We start from the raw sequence: 19,800 nt of genomic DNA, 5'->3' as shown, positions 1-19,800 counted from the left end.
AATGCTAGATGCCTCTGTTCCTAGTGATTCAATCTAGATAGCATTTAGGGGAAATACTGCAATACCCATCTTCACATTATCTCTTTGTGTGTGGTTTATGAAATAGGTGGCTAAGAGTTAGGTATGCCTATATCATAGTAAGATCACTGGAATGCATCTGAAGGACTGGTTCACCTAGCGCACAGCCTCATGGTAAGCAGTTGCACAAGGCATAACGCTAAGACTGTCAGTACTAGCAATGAATGAGAGAAGCTTTGAGGAGATGTACACACATCACTCACATAGGGAAAGGAGTGCTACTTTCAAACAGCAGCAGCACAAAAAAAACTACAGGAAGACAAGCTGGAGTAATAGTACAAGGGCACATGTCATTATACATTAAAAAGCAAAATATTTAAACAGTAATTAAATGCGTTTTTATAGTGAACTATTTAGATGTAGTTATACAGTGCAATTTGATTCAAGGGATTAGTGATGCCAGTTGTACTAGGATAGTTCTGTATACAGCACTACCATTTGCACAGTGATTCTTGTGTGAATAAAACAGCGTGAAGTTGCAGTTGCCCTCCATAATTTGCTCTAGATACACAACAATGTCAGTGAAATAAGATAGTTGATGAAACTAAAATAATACGGAACACAATTTAACTTAAGTACTCTCCCATTGCGACTATTAAAGGTAGCTAATTCTGACTAGATTGGACCCATGATTATTTGTTTTTGCTTTGGCTAGACAATAGCAAATAAAACTGAATCTTAACTCCTGTGTTGAACGTGTTTGCTGCCCAGGGGCGGGGTTGCAGTCAACTGCTTTAACTTGACCAAGGAAAAAAACACCACTGCCCCTCCCCTACTTCTAAAGGGAATATTTCAGTTCAAATTAAACACACTTAAAATAATGGTTTCTGGATCGGTGAGCAAGTGCCAACTGTAGTTAGCAAGTGCCAATTGTGGTTAGTATGAAACAGAGAAAGCAGGCCATTACAAATGAAAGAGAGCATGCGGGTCCATGGCTCATTCTTTATCATCTGAAACAAGTTTTCAAAAATGAACACTTTGGGTTTCTATATTTGGCACAGCAACTTGCTCAGGTTTTTCATTCTTAATAGGTAATTTTGAGCTACTTGCTTTCACTCATTATTGTTAGTAGTTTTATTCCTAGTTTAATTGGCTTTTCTTATGTGTGCCGCAGCATGCTCTTATTCATGTGTATTCAGAAATGAGGTCCCTCAGAATTCAGTAGGGCTTACTCCCAGGCTAGTTCGTGTTGGGCTGTAGTCTTAAGGAAATTTCTCTAAGTTGTTATGCTTTATGAATGGTTCAGTGGTACTTGCAACTCATGCACTTCATTAAAAGATTACATCTGCCTTTCCATACAGGACCCTTATTTGTATCAACATTAGTTCTGTTTGAGTTATGGGCCTTGATGCTGCGTATCAGTCTTTTTGCATCAGTGCTTGTTTGTGAATGCACCGCTACTACAAGGAGCCCTTGTTCCCATGGGGAGGGGGTGTTGGTATTTGCCACTGACTCTTCCATTTTTACCAAGCCCTCTTTTCCACCAGTGTTGAACTCAGGGAAGGCTGTGCATAGTGCAGGTGCAGTGTCCTAAATTGCTCTACTGATTCAACCATCTTACTGCATCAACACATGAAGCTGCCTTATACTGAATCAGCTGCCTTATACTGAATCAGCTTCTTGGTCCATCAAAGTCAGTATTGTCTACTCAGACTGGCAGCAGCTCTCCAGGATCTCAGGCAGAGGTCTTTCACATTACCTACTTGCCTAGTCCCTTTAATTGGAGATGCCAGGGGTTGAACCTGAGACCTTCTGCATGCCAAGCAGATGCTTTATCACTGAGCCACATCATCGCAACATGTAGGCCATATACTAACAAGCTTCAGGATGAGTTATTCTTTGCTTGAGCATTCCAAAATTACTAGATGTCTAGTTTAAATACATCATATACACTAACAGCTTTCTATGCATGGATTTGTAATTAGAGTTTTACACAGCTGGAGTAACGCGTCCTTCAGTTTTATTTGTAAGGCACAGTTCAGTAATTCTGGAGCTAAGTATGGGAAAGGTGTTCACCAATTGTTGCTGTAAATGTTTCCTTAAGAATTGTTCCTCAGATCCAAGGAGCTGAAAGCACTTATTCAGGAAAAAAAAGTTGCATCCACAGCACACTAAACTGTCAGGTTGTGTCTAGGTTTGTTGTCATTGAAGAAAATGCAAGGGGCGTGTCATATAAAACTTCATGGCTGTTAGCTTCTTGTGTTTGGATTACTGAACTGAATCCTCATTAATGCAAATAAAACCTCTTTTTTATCCAGGTTCTTCCTCTGCTTGTGTGAAATATCCGCAGTCCAAAAATGGCAGCAAATAAGCCGAAAAGTCAAAATTCTTTGGCTCTGCACAAAGTCATCATGGTAGGAAGTGGGGGTGTAGGAAAATCTGCATTAACGCTGCAGTTCATGTATGATGAGGTAAGAACCTAACTTCCATAAGTGTATTTTTAGTTAGTAAGTGGACCATATTCTCAAGTTGTGTGTAAACCAGGGAGTCAAGCAATTACATTATAGTTTGTTCAGCTTTAGTAATGAATGAGGTGGTTTTGGTTCAGGCTAAGAGATTTGGATAACAAGAAAATTACTCAGTGCACATAAAAAAATGAAGTGTACACAGATTGGATGTGTGTTCTCTAACTACTGTTTCTCATGGGAAATTTTGATGCTACCCATTATAATACTTGAGTACTTGCTTCTCTTTTTAGTTGGATAGCATTTTGTGTGTTGGGTGCAAGTTAGAAATGGATATCTCCAGTACTGAACTTAGTATTTCTTACTATGAGTGGTAGTATTCTAGTAGAAACTGTGAACTAAAAATGAACCAGAAAAAGTCCTGGTTGCTGCTGAAATCTGATTTAAAAACTATAGGAAACTCGAGGTGATCAGTATTTATTTTTAGTTAACAGTTTTATATTATTCTTTATTTACAGAATTTTAATTTGCTGTTAAGTACATACAGTATTATACCAGTACTTCTGTACATTACTGACTTTGAAATATAAGTAGGTGATGATGGCATCCTAATAATATAACATCACCTTGGCTGTGTACTCATGGTAATTACATAGCTAAACATTCTAGGAATGGGAGAGTGGAACCTAGTGTGGGAACATTAGATCGGTGATTCCAAATCTCTTTGGTATGGTGATCCACAAGTCCAAATTTACTTGGTGTGGTGACCCATATTTTGCCACATTTTTCTGTTTTTTAAAGGGGGGTATTTCCCCCCTTTTAAAAAATGTTTTATTTTATTTGGTCTCTTTTTCCCTCTGTGGCGGCTGGCTGGTCTTCAGGACTGGGCTGCCCATTGTTTTCCTTGGTGACTTGATGATGATGTAACATAACGGGGGGGGGGAGGTCATACCTTAGTTATCTTATACCAGCTACCTTTATGATGTCTGCACTTTATTCCAGGGAAAGTCCCAAAATACTCCTCAGCATTTCACTGTTTTACTTAGTTACCTGCATGTAAGTTCTTCCTCAGCTTAATTGGTGAACATTCATGATTAGCCAATATCACCAGACTTGTAAAAAGCCAAATCAGGTTTTTTTGCTCATGATCATTCTGACACTTCTCAAGGGCTTTTCTTTAAAGCAGTGAATAATATAGCAGTTTGGACTTCTGATAATGATGATTCGTGATTTTGTTTGTGCAGATTCACATTTCTCCTCTGAGGCAAGGGCATCCTGAAGCTGTGGGTTGTTTTCCTCTCCATCCGGGTAGGCAGGACTAAAACCTTGACCTCCTGTCTCCCTTGGCGGGAAAACAGCCTGCAGCCTCCAGTTTCCATCCTGCCTATTCGGGTAGAGCAGGCAACCTCGCACAGCTCTGTGCCAAAGACCCAAATAGACGTAGATAAGATTCTCCTTTAGAGCTGCTTCGTTCTGTTTATTGTCTAGTAAGTCTTCCCTGTGTTTTTACCTAATTCCTTATTCCCTAAATTAGCCCCTTCCTTCCTTCCCCTTCGTTTTCCCTCGTCTGAGAGAAAGTAGGGTGATTTTTTTCAAAATGGCCGACGCCATTGAGATTAGAGAGGACGACCTCCTCTCTGAAAAAGATTACCAGAGGGGGCTGGTACAAACCACCCCCTCAGGTGCTGGTTCTCCCAACGGCCACAAGTGCGGACCACTAGGGAGTTTGAATCAGCCGGCCGGCTCCCCGCCCAACGAACAGCCTGCAGCGAAACCCAAGACCAAAAGGGTCCGAAAAGCCGCGCTAAAAGCCGCGCCGCAGCAACCGACTTTTAAAAGGAAGAGGTGCACTAATAAGGGCTGTACTGCACAGAAAGCCGGGCGTAGCACACCCGACTCTTCTCCGACCGCCTGCATTCCTCCTCAGATGGCGACGTTCTACCTGACGAGGACGGGTAATTTGGCTGCAGCGGGATTTATCCCGACGGGACATGGCAACCCCCCTTCCAGTTCAAGCGGCGGCTGCTGGCCATTTTCTTTCCTGGGAAAACCAGCATACTAGGCTGTATAATGGAGAGGACTACCAAACCCTATTGGCCAAGGCCATCTTAGCCCTTGACCTTAACAAGGATGTTGAATCCACTGACAAACCAAAATCGAAACAGGGAGTCAAGGAATGTTTTCCTAGACCCAAAACTCACCCCAACTCGGTTCCCTTTCCAGAATTCTTCATGAGGGTGGTTAGAGAAGAGTGGGAAAACCCCTCTTCCAATAGACAAATACCCCCCAATATTAAAAAGCTCTATACCCTCGCTCCGCATGCTATGGCCATCCTCAAGGTCCCTCTGGTGGACGCCCCAGTTTTGGATCTGCAGTCGCCGGGCCTGGTTCCAGAGGATGGGGTAGGATCTCTTAGGGATCAACTTGACAGAAAATCAGACCACCTAGCAAGAAAGGCACATGAGGCCTCGGCCTTAGCAATCCAGGCCAGTGCTACCACCACCATATTTGCTAGGGCATCGTATCTGTGGATATAAAAGATAATTCAATTGGTTCCTGAGGACAACCTCAGAGTCCTAGAAAGGGTCCAAAATGCCATTACCCTAATGGCTGATGCTTCCCTTGACAACATGTCATTCGTGGCAAGGTCAATGGCCTTGGTCACTTCGCTTAGATGAGCCCTCTGGCTCAGGGCATGGCCAGCGGATTTTAAGGCCAAGACTACTTTCATGGCTTATCCAGTTAAGGAAGGACGCTTGTTTGGGGAAAAGCTCGATAGCATCTTAATCGAGACCAAAGATAAAAAACAGGTTCTCCCCATGCAAATCAAGAGGGATCACCGGCCTCCCTCGTATCCTGCCTTTCGTGCCCCAAAGTTTACGCCCAGGTTTAGACCGGATTTTCGGAGAGGTTCTTGGGGACAAAACAGAGGTTCATGGAACAACTCTCGGTTCTTTCGGAGGGGAGAGAGATTCCAAAGGCCACAAGGTTCCCAGTCCAGGATGGATAAAGGGGACAAGTTCCAAAAACATAACCCACAGTGACGCCAGTCACATTCAAGTGGGAGGGAGGCTGCAGGAGTTCACTGCCTGGTGGGCTCTGTCCAATCCAGACAAATGGGTCTCACAAATTCTGACACACGGATACCTTTTGTAGTTCACATCCCAACCTTCACAGCATTTCCTGTGCTCCCCAACTTCATTCAGAAAGGGCAAGCATGCCAGAACCCTTGCAGCCATACAACATCTGATCCAAATCAGGGCCATCGAGCCAGTCCTCGTCCAACAGAAGTGCCAGGGAGTGTACTCCATTTTCTTTACCGTCCCAAAGAAGAACGGGGACTGGAGGGCCATCCTTGATCTCAAATACATCAACAAGAGGATGGCTCGCAGGCATTTCCGCATGGAAACAGTAAAATCTATAGTGGAGTCCCTGCTCCCTGGTACTTATATGACGGCGGTGGACCTTACGGAGGCATACCTCCATATTCCCATTCACCCCTCGCACAGGCAATTCCTACGCTTTGCCTACGGACACAGTCACTATCAGTTCAGGGCCCTCCCCTTCGGGTTGACCTAGGCTCCGAGGGTCTTCACAAACACCTTGGTGACCATAATAGTCATTCTCAGGCAGGAGGGAGTCCAGATGCACCCGTACCTGGACGACATCCTGATCTGCACTCCAACTCCAAGTTTGTCCCGTACACACACAGACAGGGTCCTCCAGGTGCTCCAAGAACACGGGTACCTTATAAATTTCTGCAAGAGTTCCTTAAAACTGTCTCAGACCATGACCCATTTAGGGGCCAGGATCAATTCACAAACCAATTCCTTATCCCTACCCAACGAAAGGATAGACAAAATAGTGGCATTAGCCTCTTCCACAGCCAAATTGAAGGCTGCCAGACTCATGTCACTAGCGAGACTTATGGGACTGATGGTAGCCTGTATTGCAGTCGTTCCGTGGGCACGTTTCTGTTCACGCCCCTTACAGTGGCTTCTACGCCCACACCAGTTAGATATCATTCAAAAGAAGGTCAAAACAATTACCCTTACTCTCAAGGTCAGACAGAGCCTCCACTGGTGATCCACTCCATCGAACCTTCGAAAGTCGACACAATACATACACGAAGATCCCATTCAGGTATTCACAGATGCCAGCCTCTCCAGCTGGGGAGCCACTCTGGGCGACCAGCTAGCCCAAGGCCGCTGGTCACAACAGGAATCGAGACTACACATCAATTTACTGGAGCTTCGGGTGGTAAAGCTAGCTCTCCTGGAGTTCTCAACAACAATCAGAAACCACCATGTCCTCATAAGGACAGACAATACATCAACAAACAGGGCGGCTTCAGGTCCTCCTCACTACACAAGGAGGCCTCGGCAATATTCACATGGGCTCAGGCCAACATACCATCAATCTGTGCGGAACACATAAAGGGCACCCTCAATGTTCAAGCCGACTTGCTAAGCCGCCAGTTCGTGGACGAGGGAGAATGGGCCTTAGACACGGAAGTATTTCATCAGATCACAGACATATTTGGCACCCCTTCCGTAGATTTGTTCGCTTCAGAGTCAAACCACAAGGTACCAAGATTTTACTCAAGGTACTTCCACCCAAGGGTGGAGGGGAACAGACACGCTCCTGAGCCCTTGGCCCAGGGGACTGCTTTATGCTTTCCCCCCAATTCCAATCCTTCCCAAGGTTCTGAGAAAAATCCATCAACAGAGAGCCAGCGAAATTGTAATAGCCCCTTATTGGCCTTGCAGGCCTTGGTTTGTGACTCTGAAACGAATGTCATGCAGGGAACCATGGCAGATTCCAACAAACAGGGCCACTCTTCACCAGGGTCCACTGTTACATCCAGACCCGCAATGGTTTTGTTTGACCGCCTGGCACTTGAAAGGAGGGCCCTCTTAAATCTCGGGTACTCCAATGAAGTGGTCAACACCATCATAGAAGCCCAAAGGCCTTCCACCCGACACATATATAACACATCATGGAGGGCCTTCGTAAGATGGGCTAGAAGAAAAAAGATCGACCCACTTCAAGCAGGCATACCAAGAATCCTGGAGTTCTTGTAAGAAGGAGTCCGCCTTAAACTCTCATCTTCCACCTTGAGGCGCCAGGTGGCAGCCTTGTCAACAGTACTCCCCTTCTCGGAGAGATGTCCCACAGCACAACACAGACATATTTCTGCATTTCTGAAGGGAGTCTCCCAATCTCAACCTCCGGTTGTTCATAGATTCCCAACTTGGAATCTCAACCTAGTATTAAAAGCCCTCACTGTTCCATCGTTCGAGCCTCTCTGAACAGTACCTTTAAAATTCCTTCGTATGAATGTACTTTTCCTTACTGCCTTCACCTCGGCCAGGAGAGTTTCGGAGCTCAGAGCACTCTCTGTTCGAAAGGGCTTATGTGTCTTCCATAAAGACAAAGTCGTGCTCATACCAGTTCCCACCTTCCAGCCTAAAACAAATCCCCGTTTTCACAGAACTCAGGAAATTAACCTACCATCATTCTGTCCCAAACCAAAAGGCCCCAAGTAAACCACATGGCATTCACTAGATTTACGGAGAGCCCTCCGTATCTTTATCGACAGAACAGCTGACTTTAGGAAGTCTGACTTCATGTTTGTAGGGATTTCCAACCCCAATAAAGGGCAAAGAATGACAGCCTCGGCCATAAGCTACACACTCAAACTGTGCATCTCAGAGGCGTATAAAGCAAGTGGTGTCCCAATTCCAGAAGGCATCACCACACACTCTCTCCGTAGCACAGCCACCACGGCCGCATTTGATAAGCAAGCTCCTGTGGAGGAGATCTGTCGGGCCGCTACCTGGTCTTCGGTCTCAACCTTCGTGAAGCACTACAGGATTAGCACCTGGTCTTCGGCCCAAGCGGCATTCGGCCATAGGGTATTACAAGATGTGGTTGAGTAATCGTATTGGCCACCCATTTGGGAGCTCTGTAAAGTCCCACAGCTTCAGGATGCCCTTGCCTCAGAGGAGAATACAGCCTTGGTTACTCACCGTGAAGGCTTATTCTCTCTTGAGGTGAAGGGCATCCTGCCCCACCCTATCAATTTATACAATACTCTATTTGATTAAGCACCAGATACCTCTCAAGTAATAGAGTTCACTTGGGTAGAACAATATCCAATATTTCTAAAGCCCCAGTTAGGCTCCATGTTGTGTTGGACACCCTTTAACGTTTTTCTGTCCTGTTGAAGATCTAACCGGTTTCTTTCAAGTTTGTTCTTGTTACTGTCAACGTAGCTAGTCAAGACGGTAACTGGCTTCCTGCAGGCTGTTTTCCCGTCAAGGGAGACAGGAAGTCAAAGTTTTAGTCCTGCCTACCCAGATGGAGAGGAAAACAACCCACAGCTTCAGGATGCCCTTGCCTCAAGAGAGAATAAGCCTTCATGGTGAGTAACCAAGGCTGTATTCTAACAGATGCATCTGTACTAGTACATTGACCCCATGTTTGGTCAAAGATGCTCTTCTGCAGCCACAAGAACACTTAGCCTAGTGGAAAGGCATTTTATTATTTATTTCTGCCCTGCTTTTTTCCCTTCTGAAGCTTCTTACAAAGAAATGCAAAAATATACTGGCAGTATATAATACAACTGCAACATTTTGGGTTGGCCCCAGATCCCCACTGACCAAGCTCCGGTCTGTGAGTCATGGGCTCAGAGCCCTTTGGCTTTGGTCAAAGGGCTTGCTCCTCTGGAAACACCCAGACTTAAATACCTGTAATAGGAAGGGCGGCAGAAGCTCAGCATACCCCTACTTCAACCCCCTTTGTTTTTATTGTGGGTCCCTTGACTGCCCCCAGGAGCAGCATTTCAGTGGGCTGCGGTGTGTGGAGGTGTTCTGCAAACTTTGCATGGCTTGTGTTACTCTGGATCCAACATTCTGTATTTATAACCTGATAGTTGCTGTATACACAGGACTGACTCTTTCCTTCCTTACCAGTTTGTGGAAGATTACGAACCCACCAAAGCAGACAGCTACAGGAAAAAAGTAGTCCTTGATGGAGAAGAAGTCCAGATAGATATACTGGATACAGCAGGACAAGAAGATTATGCTGCAATTAGAGACAACTACTTCCGAAGTGGAGAGGGTTTTCTCTGTGTGTTCTCCATTACAGAGCTTGAATCTTTTGCAGCTACAGCAGACTTCAGGTAATTAGAGGGTAACTGGTTCATCTTAATGACTCTGATTTGTTTGTTTATTTTTTTTGCTGTGTGCTGGAACTCTTCTTGTTACTATTTTTCCATTTCAAATTTGCCTTGTACTCTGTCTTAAAACGCCTCTACCCTTACAGGGACATGGGCTGCCATATGTACATGGAATGTATTCCTTTCTTCTGTTGAGGCATTTTGTTGCTGGCAATGTGTCCTGGGCTCCCACGAAATGGATGACATTACTGTCTAAATGTCTTATATTTTTATCCACTTTTTCTCCAGTGAGCCTTTGGAAATCAGTTTTACAAATCTTTGAAAGCTTTTTTCCCCTCTGAACCTGAAGTATTTATATTGGTGGTTTTTTGAGGAAGGGCATATGTTGGGATGAGAAAAAATCGTGGCTTCGATCTACCCATAGCTTATTTTTGGATGAGGCACTGGGCTCAACAAGAGGCTAAGAAACAAATCTCTAAAGATCTTACTCTTATGGGAATCTGTTTAGAGCCTGGTAGGGATGTGTGGCTTATTGTGTTACAAAATCTGTACGACTCTAGCTCATGCTTTATAAAATCTTTATGGCTCTGGCTCATTAAGTTAATGTTGCTTCCTAGAAAGTAGATGCAAGGTGTAAAATTCAGCAGGGATAATGGAATGCTATTTGTCACCCCTCCTTTTTAGCTTGTTATACATGCTCCCACGTTGCAGGATTCTATGATGGTATCCTATCCTTGCCAAAATTACTTCGGTAGCTGGAGGGCATGTGGAGGAAAAGCTTCTCTATATGTGTGTTTCGATATAGAGAGCATATTCAAATATTTTGATGCTGAACTAGTCTACCGTAATCTTAAAGCAAAAGAAAAAGAAGCCCGTGTTACCTTCATTTCTAATGGGAAACAGTTATTTGAAGCTTCATGCCGATCTGGTTTTTCTTTTGTGGGTGGCAAACTTTTCTGTTACTAAATCAAGGAAATTTGGTTTTTTTCCTATACGATTTCACTGTGCTACAGTGTATCTTGATGGCTACACCTACGTACACAATCAGAGTTTGGGCTTCTTTATTTAGTAAGCAGGATTGCCTGCACCCTGACAGTAATGGTCCTTGCATATTTTGAGATTCAGCAGCTGATCTCTGTGGTTTTTTTATCAAAACTACCAACCAGCTGCTGCCTGCTGAATAATGCAGATCTTGTGTGTGGATCATTTTTCAAGGGCAGATACGAGAAACCATGGAGGTGAGTAGTTGACCGGAATTACTTAGTCAACAATAATTACAGAAATAGACTTTATATGGTGACTCACTTTTTGAGCCAATTAAGTATCTGTGTTCCAGCGGGAATTGGGAGCTACACCTAGCAACGTGAAAATGAAGATTGGTGGCCAATCTATGGCCGTCTCTTTCTTTTTCCTTAAAGGAGAGTGTATCAGTTACCTAGCAATCTGTTTTAATTGTTATACTTACATCCTTTCCCTTCACAAATTGGTAACTGAGTTGCCTTACAACTTATTAACGTCGTAATAAAAATCCCTAATATACCCTTTTAAATGCCAATAGTACAGATCAAATTTAAAAGAACGATAAGCAATAAAACACATCAAATTAAAAAGATGAAAACACAGGTTTCTAAAGTCAGCATTAAAAGTTTAAAACCATCATTGGACATAAATATAGGCATGGTAGTATTAAAAAACAAAACTGTAGTGCAGTTTTAAACACTTGTGAGAATACCTGGTAACTAAGAGTAAGCTCAGCAGCAGGTGAGCCTTTGTGGAAAGAATTCCACCATGTGGGTGCTACAAATGTGAATGCTTTGTTCTTGGCTCACACCTAGCTTCAGTATGTAGGTGTGCAGTGTAGTACCACAGTTAGTTCCGTGGGTGGGCAGGTACATACCTACTGAAACTGCATGCCACAGATAGCATTATGCTGAACCATTTTTTATGATGAAAAAATTTATGGCTGGATTGGCAGTCAGACAAAAATGGAGAACAGGGCATTGGAGTGAAGGGATGACATTTTAAGCTTTTAGCAAAAAATTTCCTTGGGAATCTTTACTGAAATGTTTCAGAAACACTGTGAGCAGAATTCCAGGGGAGTGGGGGATATTGGGTCAATTTGGGTTGGATCTAGCCTGTTTTTTCCACTCAGTCTTACCCCGTTCCCTTCCATGTTACAGCCCCTGTCCTCGTGACCTTTGTATATGTGGGTCCCATGATCTCCAACATAACCTTTTTTGGTGGTCAAAGGTAACACCTCCTTCTCCTACTGAGGCTCCGGCGTCTTGATTTGTGGGTTATTTCCTTCCATCATCCGGGTAGGCAGGACTAAGATTTTTGAACTTCCTGTCTTCCCTTGGCGGGAAATAGCCTGCAAAACTCCCAGTTCTGTCCTGCCTCAGAAGGGTTAGCAGGTCGTAAGCGCAGCTCTGTGCTTACTTGGTTTGAGATAGATATTTCTCTTAGATATTCAGCTTCTTTGTCTAGTTCTTTTCTGAAGTTGCTGTTCTTGTCTGTTAGTGTGGTCTCTGTCCCGTGTGTGTGTGTGTGTGTGTGTGTGTGTGTGTGTGTGTTTCCTGCTCTGGGGTATTCTAAGGGTTCTTGAGCCCCGGAGTGATTCCTCCAGAGTTTCAAAATGGCGGACGCCATTGTCGAGAGGGAGGACGACCTCCTCTCAGTCGGAGGCTACCAACTAGGTTTGGTGCAGTCTGCTCCAAAGGAACCCGACTCTCCCAATGCCTGCGACTGTGGTGCTTTAGGGAGCGCGGAGCAGAACAGCTCCGTCCAAGCCCCAACTGATTCCCCGAAGGGAAAGAAGGAACGGAAGACCACAACGGTCAAGAAAGCCGCGCCGTCCTTTCAAGGGGCTAAAAGGCGTAAGCGCGGCCACAGAGCCGCCGCGACTCCGAAAGCCGGGAAAAGACCTCCCGCCTTTTCCGAGTCTCCGGACAGCGCAGAGACCTTCATCTCCGGGCCGACGCCGTTGGCGGCTGGCTTGGCCGTTGTTTCAGCAGCCGGTAATGTCCTTCCCTCGGGGAGCGGCCATTTCCCCTCTGTGGCGGGTGGGTTTTTCCCCTCCTCTTTCGCGGCGGGCGGCCATTTTGGCAATTTTCCCTCAATGACGGGCCAATTCCCTCCCTCCTTTTTGGCGCCAAATTTTCAGACGGCGCAAACGGGGGGGCCCTTCCCACCTCCTTCTAGCAGTTGGATGCTGTCTACTGAGGAGGCTGATGAATTAATTAATATTGCCCTGCAGAGACAATGGCAGTCTTTTCATGCCCACCAATTGAGAACTCAATCCTTTGCTGGGCAGGGAATAGGTGAGTCACCCTCCTCCTCTTCTAGTAGATCTCACTCTACACAGGGAGGGGGCGCCACAGCCCATAATGAGGGCCCTCCAAACTGCTCGCAGTGGCCCACAAAAGCGGCATTAAAAACCCAAGTGGTGGAACAGGATCAGGACCCTGGCTCCAATCCTCAAGCCTCTTCCTTTGACTCTGAGGAAGAAAAGGAAGAGGGCGAATTCGATTCTAATGAAGAGGAGATCCTAGGCGGAGAGCCTCAGGTCTGTCTTTTTAAAGGGGAGGATTATCAATCCCTTTTGGCCAAGGCCATTTTAGCCTTGGATCTCAATGAGGACTCGGCCTGGGTTAAAATAGGGTGTCGCCGAGTGCTTCCCTCGCAAGAAAACACGTCACAATCTGGTCCCCTTCCCTGAGTTTTTTCTTAGGGCCGTTCAGGAGGAGTGGAGCAACCCTGCCTCCAATAGACAGACCCCTCCTTCTATTTAAAAAAGCTTTACACTCTCGCCCCACACGCAATGGACCTTCTAAAGGTTCCCTTAGTGGATGCTCCGGTTGTTGATTTACAATCACCAGGACTCGTTCCAGAGGACGGACTAGGGTCTCTTAGAGACCAATTGGATAGAAAGGCTGAAGGACTTACCAGAAAAGCACACGAGAATGCGGCCCTAGCTATTCAGGCCAGCGCCACTACTTCAATTTTCGCTAGGGCATCCTTTCTGTGGGTCAAGAAATTGATTCAGCTAGTGCCCCCGGAGCAACAAAGAATTTTGGGGGGTCTAGAGAGGGTCCAGGCGGCTGTAACTATGATGGCCGATGCCTCACTGGACACTATGATGTTTACAGCCCGATCCATGGCCTCTGTAATGTTAATTCGGCGGGCCCTGTGGCTTAGGACCTGGCCCGCTGATTTCAAGGCTAAAATTTTTTTGATGGCTTATCCCATTCAAGGGGGTCGTTTGTTCAGGGACAAATTAGATAAAATTTTCGTGGAGACCAAAGATAAAAAGCATGTTCTTCCCAAACAGTTGAGGAAGGAATCGAGAGGTCCATCCGCTCAGTCCTTTCGTTCCTCCAGGTCCCAAAGTAAGTTCCGGTCTGACTTCAAAAGAGGTGCCTGGATTCCTTCCAGACCTTTTCGAAGGGGAGGGAAGTTCTCCAGATCTCAGGGGCAACAACCTTGGTCCGAGAGGGGAGACAAGTTCCCAAAACCTAACCCCCAATGATTCCAAACAGATTCCGGTGGGGGGAAGACTTCTGTTTTTCAGTTCCAGATGGGCTGCCTCGAGACCGGACCGTTGGGTGTCCCAAGTCATCAACTCGGGATACAAGCTGGAGTATACCACCGTTCCGAAGGATCGTTTCCTACGGTCTCCAGTGCCATCCAAGATAGAGACGCTCAACAGAACTGTAAGGGCCATCCAACATCTTTTAGCCATTCAGGCTATAGAGCAGGTTCCCGCTCTCGAAAGGGGCCTGGGAGTATATTCCATATTCTTCACGGTCCCCAAGAAGAATGGGGACTGGAGAGCCATCCTGGACTTAAAATACCTAAACAGAAGGATGGCTCGGAAGCATTTTCGCATGGAAACTGTCAAATCGATCATAGACTCTCTATTCCCAGGTACCTTTATGACGGCGGTGGACCTGACAGAAGCGTACCTACATATACCCATTCACAGTTCCCACAGACGCTTCCTACTTTTCACATTCAGAGAGGCCCATTTCCAATTCAGGGCACTCCCCTTTGGGTTGGGTCCCGCCCCACGGGTTTTCTCCAAAGTTCTTGTAACCCTCATCGCCATGCTCAGACAGGAGGGCATCCAGGTACATCCGTACCTGGACGACATCCTGATCTGTGCACGGTCGGAAATGCAGTCCAGACAACACACAGCCAGAGTTATTCAGATTCTTCAGGAACACGGGTTTCTCATAAATTTTCCCAAGAGCTCTTTGTCCCCATCTCAGTCAATGGTTCACTTGGGGGTGCACATAGATTCGGTCCACAATGCGATCTCTCTGTCCCAGGAACACATTCAAAAGTTGAAAAATGCTGCTTCTTCCATGGCCAGATCCAAGAAAGCCAGACTCATGTTCCTGGCGCAGCTTCTTGGTCTAATGATTTCAGCAGTAGGAATCCTGCCTTGGGCACGATTCCATTCGAGGCCCTTTCAATGGCAAGTCCGTCCTTTTCAGAGGGACATCGCCAGGAAACTAGACAGCTCTATCCTTCTATCTATGGAGACACGGAGGAGCCTTCTCTGGTGGTCAGATCAAAGGAACCTAAGAAGGCAGTCTCCTTACATTCACCAAGAGCCCACGCAGTTAATCACGGATGCCAGTCTCCGGGGATGGGGAGCCACTCTGTTATCCCACACCACCCAGGGCAAATGGACAGAGGCGGAGGCTTCCCTGAACATCAATCTTTTAGAACTGAAGGCTGTAAAGTTAGCTCTCAGAGCCTTTGCTCCCCTCCTCAGAGGTTTGCATGTCTTAGTAAGAACAGACAATATTGCAACAAAGGCTTACCTGAACAAGCAGGGGGGGTCCCGGTCTGCTTCCCTTCATCTGGAGGCGGTTCAGATCTTTACCTGGGCACAAGCCAATCTGCTGTCCATTCGGGCCGAACACATCAGGGAACCCAAAATGTAGCGGCTGACAATCTAAGCAGACAGTTCGCAGACGAAGGAGAATGGTCCTTGGACCATGCAACCTTCTTGCAGGTTTCAGACTCCTTCGGTATGCCCCTGGTAGACTTGTTCGCTACCGCAGAAAACTGCAAAGTGAACAGGTTCTTCTCCCGTTTTCAACATCCAAAAGCGGAGGGCGTAGACGCCTTGTTAAGTCCTTGGCCTCGGGGACTGCTTTATGCCTTCCCTCCCCTGCCCATTCTTCCCAAGGTGCTGAGGAAGATCACACAGGAACAAGCCGAGGTCATTCTAATAGCACCTTATTGGCCTCGTCATCCTTGGTTTGCCACCCTGCGCCAAATGTCGATTCAAGATCCATGGCCAATTCCGACTCATTGGGGAACATTACGACAGGGACCCCTGGTGCATGCAGACCCTCAGTGGTTCTCCTTGACCGCGTGGCGCTTGAGAGGGGGTTCTTACTAGATAGAGGGTATCCCAAGGAGGTGATAGATACCATCTTAGAAGCACGCAAACCATCTACTAGGCGTATATATAACACCTCGTGGAAAGCCTTCGTCCGTTGGTCCAAGCGGAAGAAATTGGATCCTCTCCGCCCTGGCCCTCAGGGAATCCTCCTGTTCCTACAAGAGGGTCTCAACCTCAAGCTTTCAGTATCTACCTTGAAGCGGCAGGTGGCAGCCTTGGCGACCGTTATTCCAGAATTGGAAGGAGTTCCCACTTCCAAGCACCAGCATATACTAGCCTTCCTTAAAGGGGTAAAGCAGACGCAACCTCCAGTCTCTCATAGATTCCCATCCTGGAGCCTAAATTTAGTGCTCAGTGCCCTTACAAAGCCTCCTTTCGAGCCGCTTCGCATGGTACACATAAAGTACCTTCGCATGAAGGTTCTGTTTCTTGTAGCCATTACGTCCGCTAGACGAGTGCTCGAACTCAGAGCCCTTTCCATACGAAAAGGGCTCTGCACTTTCCATAAGGACAAGGTAGTACTTATTCCAGATCCTACTTTCTCTCCCAAGGTAAATTCCCCTTTTCACAGGGCACAAGAAATAAACTTACCTTCCTTCTGCCCAAATCCATCAAACCCTAAAGAGCGAAGCCGGCACACCCTGGACGTACGTAGGGCGCTACGTATTTTTATTGATAGGACCAAGAACTTTTGTCTCTCTGATTATTTGTTTATTGGAATTAACAATCCTAGGAAGGGCATGAGGATGTCGGCAGCGGCTATCAGCCGTTCCCTTAGAGTGTGCATTCTTCAGGCGTATGAGACCACGGGGGTCCCCGCTCCAGAGGGTATCACAGCGCACTCCTTACGCAGCGCAGCTACCTCGGCAGCGTTTGACCGTCAAGCACCTGTAGAAGAAATATGCAGGGCCGCAACCTGGGCTTCGGTGTCTACCTTTACCAAACACTACAGGATAAATACCTGGTCATTGGCTCAGGCAACCTTTGGCCGCAGGGTTTTGCAGAACGTGGTGGAATAGGGTGCACTTCCCACCCTTTTGGGAGCTCTTGGAGGTCCCGCAAATCAAGACGCCGGAGCCTCAGTAGGAGAATGGAGCATTGTTTACTCACCGTGAATGCTCCTTCTCTTCTGAGGCGAAGGCGTCTTGCCCAACCGGCACCATTTTTATTCGTGATTTTTCAGAGTTAAATGACCGTTTGTTCATTACGGTTTTGTTTCTGGTTAGGATTATATATGTGTTTTTTACATGTTGTTCAGCAAAGGAGCTTCATTCCTGTTTCTTAGTAGCTTTGCAAGTTTGAACTGGGAGTTTTGCAGGCTATTTCCCGCCAAGGGAAGACAGGAAGTTCAAAAATCTTAGTCCTGCCTACCTGGATGATGGAAGGAAATAACCTGCAAATCAAGACGCCTTCGCCTCAGAATAGAAGGAGCATTCACGGTGAGTAAACAATGCTCCATTTTCACTAGCAGAGAAGATGGATGAATCTGTTTGTTTTGCTGAGACTCTGTGGCGCTCTAGCAGCTGCTTTTTTTTCATTTGTGAACAAACACCCTGAAACTCCTTGGTTAAAAACTTGTGATATTATCACGCTTTAGAATTTATTTTCTTTTGACAATATATGGATAGAAGGTTTATCAGTGGCCTTGTAGCACTGATACAGATTTGTAAGGCATACATTGGAAAAACATTGTGCTTCATGGATTTGGAACATAAGCTCACCATCTTACCTATTTATGGTCTTGGTGCATCACTCTGAGGGGCTCTGTGCTTGTGCAGGGTCACAATAGGGAACCTTCTAGAGCTAGCTTTTAGTCAGATGCAGCTGTGATTGTGGACGTCCTAGGGGGTGGAGTTGTGCCTTCTCCCCTGAGGCAAGGGCATCCTGATCTGTGGGGTTGTTTTCCTCTACATCCGGGTAGGCAGGACCAAAATTTTGACTTCCTGTCTCCCTTGGCAGGAAAACAGCCTATAGGAAGCTAGTTTTTGTATTGCCTCTTCGGGTAGAGCAGCAACTTCGCACAGCTCCGTGCTTCAAGTTACATAGCAGTAGATAGGAGAGGGTTCTGTCTTTTCTGTACCGTGAGTCCATTCACCCCCCCCACTCCTTTCTCTTCGTCTTACCATTCTAATACCCTCCCTACCGACCTTGTGTGTCTTTCTAAGACGGCATTAGGCCGAGTGGAGATCAAAATGGTCGATGCCATTACTAATCGGGAGGATGATCTCCTGTCCGAAAAGAACTATCAGAGCGGGCTGGTCCAAACCGCCCAAAAAACCTCCGGCTCTCCCAACGGCTGCGATTGCGGACCATTAGGGACGTTGCCAAAAGCGGCCGCTCCCTCACGGACAGTCACATCCCCGGTGCAGCCGAAGCTAAAAAAGCCCCCAAAAGCTGCGCCACTGCACCAGGGAGGGAAAAGAAAGAGACGTGGCAATAAAACGGCCGGTCAGAAAGCCGGGCGGAGCTCTCCCGACTCTTCTCCTCACATCCAGTCCCCGATCCTCAGGCAGCCTTGGCGTCAGTGGCGTCAGCGTCCTTTCCGACGGGAACCGGTAACTCAGCGGCAGCGGGTCTGTTCCCACCGGGAGTTGGCAACCCCCCTCCTCCTCAGACGGCAGGCGGACATTTTATTTCTTGTGAAAATGCTGATGACCTTATTAATTGTGCCCTTCAGCGCCATTGGCAGGCTTTTCAAGTGTACCAAGCACGACTGCCTCCCCCTCTGGAGGGGCCCCTACATTCCCCCTCCCTCTCCTGTGGGACAAGCTACCCTGGAAGAGGAGAGTGATTACAATAGCCCAGCAAATAGCAAAACTAACACATGGCCCACAAAGGCAGCCAGGAAAGCCACAATGGTTGCCCCTGGGGTAACTCAGGTAGAGGCACAAATTGACACCTCCAAATCACTTACTTCCTCCCTCGAGGATGAAGGGGAGGAAGGGGAAGAAAAAGAGGAAGGCGAATTCGACTCGGATGAGGAGCCTTCCCAACCCTATGATCAGCATGATAGACTCTTCTCAGGAGAGGACTATCAAGGTCTACTGGCCAAGGCCATTTTAGCTCTTGATTTAAATGAGGACATGGACTCATCTGAGGAGTCCAAGTCCAAATGGAAGCAGGGAGTCAAGAAATGCTTCCCTAGACCTCAGCCTCAGACTAATACCGTTCCCTTTCCTGAATTTTTCGTAAGAGCGGTCAGGGAGGAATGGGATAAACCTTCATCCAATAAGCAGGTTCCTCCCAACATCAGGAAATTATACAGCCTGGCTCCCCACGCTATGTCCATGCTTAAAGTACCACTTGTGGACGCTCCTGTGCTGGACCTCCAATCCCCTGGACTTGTCCCGGAGGATGGGGTGGGGTCCTTAAGGGACCAACTCGACAGAAAATCAGATTTTTTGGCCAGAAAGGCGCACGGGGCTGCCGCTACAGCCATACAGGCCAGCGCTACCACATCTATTTTTGCCAGGGCGTCATACCTTTGGATCAAAAAGATTATGAAGCTTGTTCCAAAAGATAACCTGAGAGTAATCGGGGGCCTAGAAAGGGTTTTAAATGCCACTACACTCATGGCTGATGCGTCGCTGGACACCATGTCATTTGTGGCCAGATCAATGTAATCAGTTACATCAATTAGGAGAGCCCTTTGGCTTAGAGCTTGGCCAGCAGGCTTCAAGGCCAAGACCACCTTGATGGCCTACCCAGTTAAG

The 19,800-nt window shown here is 46.7% G+C and overlaps 1 protein-coding gene across 1 annotated transcript in view; it reads left to right on the top strand.

Moving 5' to 3' along the window:
* RALA (RAS like proto-oncogene A) overlaps positions 1 to 19,800 on the top strand; it is a 44,871-nt gene that overhangs the window by 11,385 nt on the left and 13,686 nt on the right. Inside the window, exons 2-3 of the mRNA XM_056857549.1 lie at positions 2,337 to 2,489; positions 9,461 to 9,669. Coding sequence (XP_056713527.1) covers positions 2,376 to 2,489; positions 9,461 to 9,669 — 323 coding nt within the window. The 5' untranslated portion in view covers positions 2,337 to 2,375. The remainder of the gene's footprint in view (positions 1 to 2,336; positions 2,490 to 9,460; positions 9,670 to 19,800) is intronic.

This window comes from Euleptes europaea, chromosome 11, assembly GCF_029931775.1.
Source record: "Euleptes europaea isolate rEulEur1 chromosome 11, rEulEur1.hap1, whole genome shotgun sequence".
Lineage (NCBI taxonomy): Eukaryota > Metazoa > Chordata > Lepidosauria > Squamata > Sphaerodactylidae > Euleptes > Euleptes europaea.
The sequence above is the reverse complement of the archived record's forward strand: the minus strand, read 5'-3'. Positions and strand labels throughout refer to the sequence as shown.